General features: G+C 33.5%; 1 protein-coding gene and 1 long non-coding RNA gene across 3 annotated transcripts in view; both read right to left on the minus strand.

The window, feature by feature from the left end:
- Nucleotides 1-5947: 5947 nt before the first annotated feature.
- Nucleotides 5948-7883, minus strand: LOC119634911. Of its 2 annotated transcripts, none has more exons than XM_038029343.1 (4): nt 7639-7883; nt 6891-7007; nt 6680-6823; nt 5948-6607 (listed from the first exon to the last, which is right to left on the minus strand). In XM_038029343.1, the coding sequence occupies exons 1-4, from the start codon at nt 7837-7839 to the stop codon at nt 6503-6505; spliced, it is 567 nt and encodes a 188-aa protein (XP_037885271.1). In that variant the 5' UTR covers nt 7840-7883; the 3' UTR covers nt 5948-6502. The 2 variants fall into 2 exon arrangements, with proteins under 2 accessions (XP_037885271.1, XP_037885278.1); XM_038029350.1 differs by having other exon boundaries at nt 6520-6602.
- Nucleotides 7884-7896: 13 nt separating this feature from the next.
- LOC119634934 overlaps nt 7897-9617 on the minus strand; it is a 33120-nt gene continuing 31399 nt past the window's right edge. The window contains exon 3 of the long non-coding RNA XR_005247001.1: nt 7897-7909. This is a non-coding gene — a long non-coding RNA (uncharacterized LOC119634934). The remainder of the gene's footprint in view (nt 7910-9617) is intronic.

Genomic DNA, 9617 nt, shown 5'->3' on the forward strand with positions numbered 1-9617 from the left:
CTGTTGTAGCGATTTCAAGATCCAAGTGCACTTTGACACGAGATTCTTTCCCATAACAACAGTTAACCACAGCACAAACGTCAATTGCCCATTGGCATCCGAAAAAGAATGACTAACTTCTCTGAGCTGTACATGTCAACTAATTGACGGCCCATTACGTTCACGCCGTTTCACACTTTGAACTGTAGATCTCGTGAAACAAATGTATGTAGTCGACCATCGATATTCGAAGCTTGTCTATCGCGGCATTGCAATCGCTCTGTTTCCATCAACTTATGTATGACGTTGTTGTTGTCAGCAATTTCCTTATGATGTTAAAATTCTCATTGCAGTTTATGTATATTCGAAAAATGTGCAAATCTTTTTGCAATCTGGGACTCATAAATATCTCAAAAAAAAAAAAAAAAAAAAAAAAAAAATCGTATATTATTTTCAAGAAACGTTTCACACAATGCATAATAATTAGATCGGCATTACACAAAATAATTAAAACAACTATGCAAACAACATTTTATCATAACATGAAAAGCGGTATAAAGAAATTGCAATTCTCTGCCGTACTTCGTTCCAGAACATTTAGAGGAGCTTATAAGAAGCATCTCAGAATTTTGTATCCGAGCGGGAAATTCGGTCGTTTCGTGTTTGCGATGAACAAAAATTCTTCTTTTTAGAAATTCACTTTAACCTAAAACTTCCAACGTAACAACTGTTAAAGTCGAAAAACAGGCCGATATTAAAAAAAAACCTTGAAAAGCCAATATTTAGTGTAAGAAACTTTTTTTTATATTATATTTCCCAGATATTATTACCTGATGATTGCCGTATGTTTGTTTAATTTTGAAAAATATTTTCATACAAATTTTTCAAATCTCTAAACGCATTTAAGAAACATGAGCGTTAAGTACGCCTGTGCTAGTGTGACTAACATAGGAAAATTTCTCACGTGCCATCATATTAAACGATAAGCAACATCTAATGAGACGATCCAAAATGCCAAATAACTTATATGCTTAATGAAACGTATAAATGAAAACCAATGACGCGCTCGACGGTCTCAGTTTTCATAATAAGCAGCTAAGACACAAGGTTCCGCTAGCGGTTGCATACTTAAATAGAGAGGTAATACACTTAAAGTAGTACATAAGACCAGATATTTTTAAATAATTTTAAATAACTTATCCGATGATTACCACATGCGGCAAGACGCATTTCATTTTGTATTGTGACAGCTGGCGATCAAATGATATAAGCTGCAGCTGTCCGCCTAAACATGCGAGTAGATAAGAACCGCGACTACTAAGCCGTTGTTCCCAGGTTCGAATCGCAGCACGGCTTGATTGTACGCGATCGTAGCTTAACACTCAAAAATCGCGCAAACACTCCGTAGATTGCGGCCACTCCCTATCTCTTTCCCCTCTTTATCAATTCTCAATGACCATCAGCGTGTTAGACGCATAGATGACGTTCTTTGCTTTGCTTTGCTATAAAGAGAAGAGAAACTTTAGACTTGGCGTTTTGATGCCAAGCGGATTGTATAAACCAACCAATTCCAACCAATTTATTTTCAACCAACTTTGAAACTTTAATCTACCCAGCGTCTTCTTCATATACGACTATGAAGGAATTATTGGGATTAGATGGTCTTCTGCTTCTACAGTTCAGCAGATCAACCACAGATGATACAATGTGTGCAGTGTAAATGTCAATAGGTATTAAATAGCGTATGTCTGGTTATGCGCTTTATAAAAAAAGTCCTTTGGGACCAGCAAGAAAATCTTGTAAGCTCTTTACGAAATCCATGATTGTCGTAATCGAAACCGAGGATGTTGATAGTGTTCGTCTGTAATAGATACTCGATTTGATATATGAAGATTTCAATCGACAAATATGCTAAATACCGTCAGTTAAAGTGTTGAAGAAAAATCGCCAACAATCGACCCAATCTCACTTACCGAGATGGTAAATGTATTATACGAATAAAAGAAGGCTCAACGATCTGATGGAATATATTGGGAATAGATTGAAGAGTACAATAGCTTCGTTAGCATACATTGAGGACAGTAAACTGAATCATTGAATCACTAAAAGTTTTGAAGTTCGAAAGAATCAATAAAAACGTTTAACAATTGTTTTATACTCCTTCTATGTAAGGGTAGAAATTATTCTTTTTTCTTTCTTTTTTTTTTTTTTTTTTTGTTGTATTCTTATTAAGCTCACCTTTATATTTATTTAAATAATACGGTATGTTTGATTGTTTTTTCATCTTATCGTAGAATTGTAAAACTAACATTTTTCAAATGTAACTGTAGATTAATGCCCGCATTTATAAAGTCAATACTTTTATAACCAACATCACTATCACCGCCACTACTACTAACTAACTCTTGTAACTGCTAACTTGTACCGTTATCAAAATGGCAAATAAGTAGTCAAGCGTATGCTTTGTTATAGAAAAAAAAAAAAGGAAAAAAAAAAAACGAGAAAGAAAAAGAAAAAACAAAACTTTTGTTGCACTTGAACATATTTCATTTTCCTTACCCGATGAAAGCAGTGGAAAGGATCAACAGCAACAGGAACAGCAATAGCAGCAGCTGTCTTGTGAACTTGGCATTCCCATATACTGACGAACTTATTATTTTCGATTGAAATATATATACAAATATATATATATATATATATACATACGGCAATGGCAACAGTCAAGACACAAACAACAATAACAAAAGTAACCAGTATTACAGTATTACAATAGCAATAACAAAAATACTAAAATAAGTGACATTTTGTTAAACAATACTCAAAACCACACATACAAAATAAATTTTTCAAATGCAAGCATCAAACTTGTACTAATTCTTTGGATGAAAGAGAGAAGAAAAGCTAAGAGCAACAATTCTCTTGGGGTTTGTGTTCTTATATCGGTACGGTAACTGTATATACGGGTATGCGCATATCTGTGTGTGTGTGTGTGTGTGTGTGTTTGTGTGTTTATATGGATATTTTAGATATCCTAAAAGTTTTGCACGTTTGCCAAACATTTGTGCAAAACTTTGGCAACCGTTGCATTGTTAGTGACTGACACAAAAAGCTAAAGCCGAAGTTATTACTACCGCGGCGATTGTATGCTACGAGCTACGACTACGGCGGCTGCTGATGCAGATTCTTGTTTTTCGTTTTTAATGCCTTCGCCTTGTACATATTTTCACTTCAATTTTTGTTTCCTTCCTGTTGCACATAGAGTTGTTACTGATATTCTCTGGTATGAGAGTTGTCTCGTGGGCATCGAATTATGACACTTTTAGTGGTTTTTTAAAACTAAAAAGATTTTTTTTTTTTTTTTTTTTTTGTTTTTTGTTTCTTTTGCTTCCTCTCTTCTCTTCTCCCGTCTCTCTCTCTCACCATCTTTCTCTTTCACTTTCTCATTTTAGTTCTCTTTCGTTTCCTCGCCCTTCACCATGACACCATTTCACTTACATAGATAGCTTCAAACATTTCTTACCATCATATTGTTGTTGTATTATTGTTTTTGTTTTTGTTATAAAATTTTAAGGGAATTTTTCATTTCAATTTCTTGTTATTTCGTGCGGTTGTTTGTTTGCTTCTCTGTTTGTCTGTCTGTTTGTCTGTCTGTTTGTCTGTCTGTTTTATATGTTTTGGAATTTCTTAGCAGCATATTTGTTTAGTTTTACATTTATAAGTTTTTAATGTTTATTTTATATTTGAAATTTCTTTTTATATATATATAAACATATATACATATATTTTAGCATTTTACGTGCACTGGAAATAAAGTAGAGGAGAGGAAAAGAGGAATTGAAGCGAAAAGTTTAGCAATAAAATTATGACAAAAACTTTTTAATTTGATGCATTATTGTCTGTGGCCAACTAGAGTTATATTTTTGATGATTTCTTTCCCTCACCTTTCTCTCGTTTAGTTGTCAGGGATTTAAATTTATGAACGTTCTCGTCTTTCTTTGTACCATTCTTCGAATTGTGTTTTTTTTTTTTTTTTTTTTTTTTCTTGTGATAGTGAGGATTTTAAAAATACATTATTTCATATATACCTTGCGTAGTAACAGTTTAAGTCATATAATAAACGATGTTTCATGTCCTTCTCGCCTCATAAAACTTTTCTTTAAGCCATTTCATAATAGGTCTGAATTTTTTCACCAAAGACACTCTTTTTCCACATCGCATAGAACATATGAAAATTACTTGCTATATAATATACATATATACATACATGCATACATGCATACGTACATACATATATACATATATATATATATAACAATTTATAAAGAAAATACTTAACATTAGAATTCTTGTTCTTTTCAAAAGGCGACCCTATGAATATGCCTTGAAAGTAATCTTTGCAATAATGTTTCTGTCGGTACACTAAAGTTGTGAACCAATTGCTTTCATCGATACGTACAAGTAGTAGTTATCTTTCCTTAACTCTCCAAGATTTTGGTAAATGGCATCGCCAATGATTACTCGAAGTTCTTTCAAAGCTACTGTTCCGGCATAATCATCTTTTCGAAAATAAGTTTAACACAATTTACTCTAAAGTGCTTTAGAGTGCAAAAGCGTTTGTTGAATTTGTCGCCAGCCGTTCTCACGCATAAATCAAAGACGGCGCAGTTTTTTAAAGCGCAGCGCAAATATTTGTCGAGCTTGCTTTTCAAACAATTGACAAGGGGTTTTATTTTACAAATGTGTGATAGCCCGGTAAAGAATATTTGGAGATAATGGATTTTCAATTCATGCACGATACCGATGTTCGCTGGCATGATAACCGATTTCAGACCTGTTGCTTCAAGTCGTTTTCGCTTGTGCTTCTAAATGGAAGCATTCATCGATTAACTTTATTTTCTTGCAGACATGACGTTTCCAAATGTATATTGCTGTTGCGGAACCGACTTGTCTATAGTTCCGAACGTGTACGACAAAGTGAGAGATGGATGTGTGACACATGTCATATGGACTTTAATAAATGGATCAATGAGGGAAGATCTTTAAGGGAATCGAAGAAAACTGAGCTCTGTTCTTCGTTTTTGGCGAGTGTGAAATACGAGTCCAACTATTCTAAGAGAGATAATCAAGCAAAGTTTTTATTTGTTTGTTTAATGTCGACGACGACATTAATTGCTTGTGTTGACGAGATACATAGGGAAGTGAGATAATTTTTATCAGTCAGGTGATTTCTTTGTTCCAGTGCGAGGTACAAGAAGACCAGCTCTTTCTAATATTTAAATATTCAATGCTGATGCGATTTTGGTTAACTGTAACCACCATGAGACTCGCTGAAAATATTTACAAGAGAAGCCTGGGCTCCTGATACCTTTGCCATCTTTCGCTTCCATACTTTCCTTGCTCTTTCTGTGGTGAGAATAATGATCGGTTGAATTATTTCATTTGCTTTACAATTGTTGCAAATGCAACCATGTTCTGGAACCCAGACTGATTGTAGTTTACACAGCGCTGCCATCGCATTCATATTATGGTTATGCGACATATTTCAATATTGATTGATTATCACATCTTTCGAAGGAAATATGAAATCAATGAATGACTGGATTGGTGACCTGCGGCATAGTGTTCGGGGCAGTCTGCTCTGTCTTTAAAGATCGTGTCCAATATCTGAAGACTTGCGGAAGGTCGTTCGTGCAGTTGTTCGATTCATGAATGACTGTAAACGCTAGCGTTCTGCATTCATTGAATTCTTATTATGCTCAGTTACGAAAAATTCTTTTAACTTACGTTTTTTTTTTTAGCTTTTCTTTAAATAAAAAGGATGCAAAAGCTTTATAGTGGGACACGGACCACTTTTAAATGCCCACTTCGCTTAATACATTTGTTCATATAATGATTCTTCAAAATAAGGCATTGTATGGAAAGTGAACGAGAAAGTGACGCGTTCCGAACCATATTCAAAAGTCTTCAGCCAAGACATATCGGTGTCAAAAATTTTTATTAAAATATTTGAAAAATTGCGATCCGTAGACTGCGTACAAGAATATCAAGCGGGTAAACGAACAAAGGAGCAGACAATCTTAAATCAATTCAAAAAGTGATTCTGAATCGAGAGATATAATAAAAGGTGAGTCCATCTCAAGTCCTTCCGGATGTTGTATATATCTGGCTATATTTAATACACATACGCTTGCACCATAAATGAGGTGAAGGAAAATGAAAAGCAAAACTCATAAATTTTACCGGTGACGATGTGGACTCTCGTACAGAATGATCTATTAGAGTAGAATGAAGACACTGTTAAATCATTAACCGCGACGGAATCCATCTACAGTCGGTCCGAATTTGTTGTGGAACCAATTGAAACAAATATTAAGAATTAAAATATGAAATAATGTGTTTCTTATGAATTTCTGGAAATCTTTCATTTATCTGTCGTTAAATGCGATGTTCACTTATTAACTTATTATGAAATGCGATTGCGATACGATATTGAAAGTGAAAACAAAAATCTCTTTACTACAAATTAACCTATAAATGATTTAATCAGATTTTTCTTTTCGAGTGGCAGACTATTGGCGAATTGCTTATCGGCCTCAGCTTTATATTCCAAGACATTATAATGACTGTGCTGTTCAAATAGAGATATAATTTAAAAATTGTTTAGAATAAACAAAATTGTTTTATTTAACTTCAATCTTACATTTAAGGCATCCCTGATCTCAATATCTTTTAATCGCTGTAAGCCACGATAATTACGTCCCAGAATGCGTCCCAATTCATAACGGGAAATTGTATATGGTCTCCTAGTTGATTGAGCTTCCGAACTGTCGTCATTATTGTTAACCTTAGAAATGAAATTTTGTTTATTTTCCAACTTAAAATAATCGAAATTTTCATTGCTTTTAATTCACCGGAGAAGTTGCGCCAATCGTGTCTTGTGTACTTGGTGTGGTCGGTTCCAAATCGTTAAATTGTTTGCTAATTAAGCTATAAATTTCATTTAACGAATCTTTGGTATCTTGGTATTGCTTTAAATGGAAAATGAAAAGAAAAACTCGACAAATTATTTATTGTTCTTCCGCAAAGTAGATAAGCTAATTGTTTATTTTGAAAGAGATTAAAGTCCATTCGATTCTCCTTCGCCCCTCCCAAAACACAAAAAAAAAAATCCAGATCATCTTTTCCTTAATTGAATTTAAATTATTTTTACATAGATCTAACGGTTTCTCTTGACTTTTTTGCGAATTTTTTTCTCCTTCTCCTTTCTTTACATCTTTCAAACTGTCCGAATCGATAAAAATATTCAATTTAGAGCAATAATCGCGATCGAATTGAATAATACGCGAATTATTTGTAGTTACGTGCGAATCTATTACAATACACGCACGCCTTAATAACATTATCCACGTATTGATTGGATGTTCGGTCAATTATTTGAAGCATACCATATGGCGCATACTTTAAAAACAAAAATTAGAGAAATTGAAGACGATAGCGAGATGTCGGACAGGCGACATAATAACAAATTAAGTTACTGAAGACAAGGTTCAATAAGGAAAAAGGAAAGAAAGCAATAATAAATCATTCGATTTTAAACTAAATGGACTTAAACCTCTTTGAAAATAACTGGCTCGTATATTAGATCATTAATTTTATTACATCGACAATCAAGTTTTTCGTTATCACCACTTTCTGAAATAAATCCCAGAATGCACCGCGCTTGGTACGTTCTTTAGGCAGAGTGTAATCGTATCGTTTTTCCTTTATTGCTAGTCCGGGATATTCAATTAAAGTTTTCTCCTCCTCTTGAGAACTTGTGTTCGTGACATTGATTGTAATTATTAATAATATTATAGACATTATTGTCGTTATTGTTATTGTTGTTGTTGTTGGTATTGGAGTACGCATGTTGTGATATTTATTTGAAAAACTAAAAATAAATAATAAATTATAATAAAAACAATTAATTTGTTGCATTTAATACCATTCATCCCCTAGCGAGGAGACAAATTAATTTAATTACAAAACATCTCTGATAAAATATTAAATAATTCCCCGGCTGTTAAACAATAATAAAAATTAGTAGGAGAGCAAATTGGTTAATAAAGGTTTAGACCGAATCCTTTCCTACACACGCTCACCATTCTGTCTCTATTAACAAAAATACTTGGGCTATGAAAGTTGTATGGATCAGATATAATAACGACTTTCGTCATTTAAATGCGAATTCTCCTAAAGTCAATTTTCTTCTTCTCTTTCGTGCGATCCCACACTCTCGCGATATACTTATTTTGTATTTTTATTTGCAGCGTACACAAATATGCCGCCTTGTGTGTAAATATACTTAATCAGCTTAGAGATAAATCTCAAGAAAATTTAAAGTCCAAGCATGGGTCTATCTCCTGTCTCTTCTCAAAATTTTCAATAATCGTAAACATTAGTAGGTAGTTAGTTAATGGTCGTTAGTTTATCGGGTTTTAGTTAAGTTGGATTACGATGTTATGTTATGATGCTTCGCAGGTCTGTTTCATAATTGCTTAAGAACTGAAAGATTGTGACGAAAAATCGGAAATGATAGATCAAGCCTGATATTAATACGAATGACAATTAATGGGGGCGAAGCACACTACCTATGTAAGAAAGAAATTTAGACGATGGGTAGAGGCAAGATTTGTGTAAAAGCCTTTCACTCTTCCAGTTTTCTTGTGTCTCGTCATTCTAATCACGGGTGACCCGATTTCGAAGCGATTTGTAATCTTCATGTTCATTACGATAATGAATATATAACTATTCGGATTCATTTTATATATTGTTTTGAGATTTGGCAGATTGCCAATCTGCGAATTAGTTTTTGAAGATTGAGTTTTTGCGATATTTTTAGAGCAGTTTTTCACAGTTAACCCGACGGATTGAGAAAGTGATAATACCTTCCGGAATTCGTTAAAACAAAGTATAGAATTTTATTTATATATATATATATATTTTATGAATTTACGTACATACATATATTTTGGCTATTAAAAAACGGTTCTCTATTATGATTTATATGTGTTGGTAAATAACTAATCTAGAATTTACGTATATGTAAAATAATTCAATCCTTGCATTATGGGATATGTGCGGCATTTAATAAACCAACAGCAACTTCAATATATAGTGACACCACATCCTCATACACGTAATACATTTGGAATCTATAACACGTGCAATTGCGGTTACTTTCAACGTTTACGTTATACCTCATACTTTTTGTTTTACATGTATTTACACTTGGCTTGTTGTTGTTGTTGTTTTTTTTTTTTTCTGTGCTCTGTGTGTTTTCATTTTATTCATTCGTTTGAATTAATTATAAAAAATTGCATAAACTCCGGTTGTTTTATCCTGTTGTTATGGTGTTGGGGCTTTTGTATGATTATAAATCTACACCCAGAGACGCGCTTATGCATAGACATGAATATTTGTTTTGGTGTACACGTAATTATCAAAAAGACACGCATATACATACGCGAACACACAAACACACACACGCACACACACACACATACACACACACACACACACACACACACACACACACACACACACACACACACATACATACATACATACATACATACATACATACATACATACATACA

The sequence above is a fragment of the Glossina fuscipes genome, unplaced genomic scaffold (genome assembly GCF_014805625.2).
Source record: "Glossina fuscipes isolate IAEA_lab_2018 unplaced genomic scaffold, Yale_Gfus_2 0, whole genome shotgun sequence".
NCBI lineage: Eukaryota > Metazoa > Arthropoda > Insecta > Diptera > Glossinidae > Glossina > Glossina fuscipes.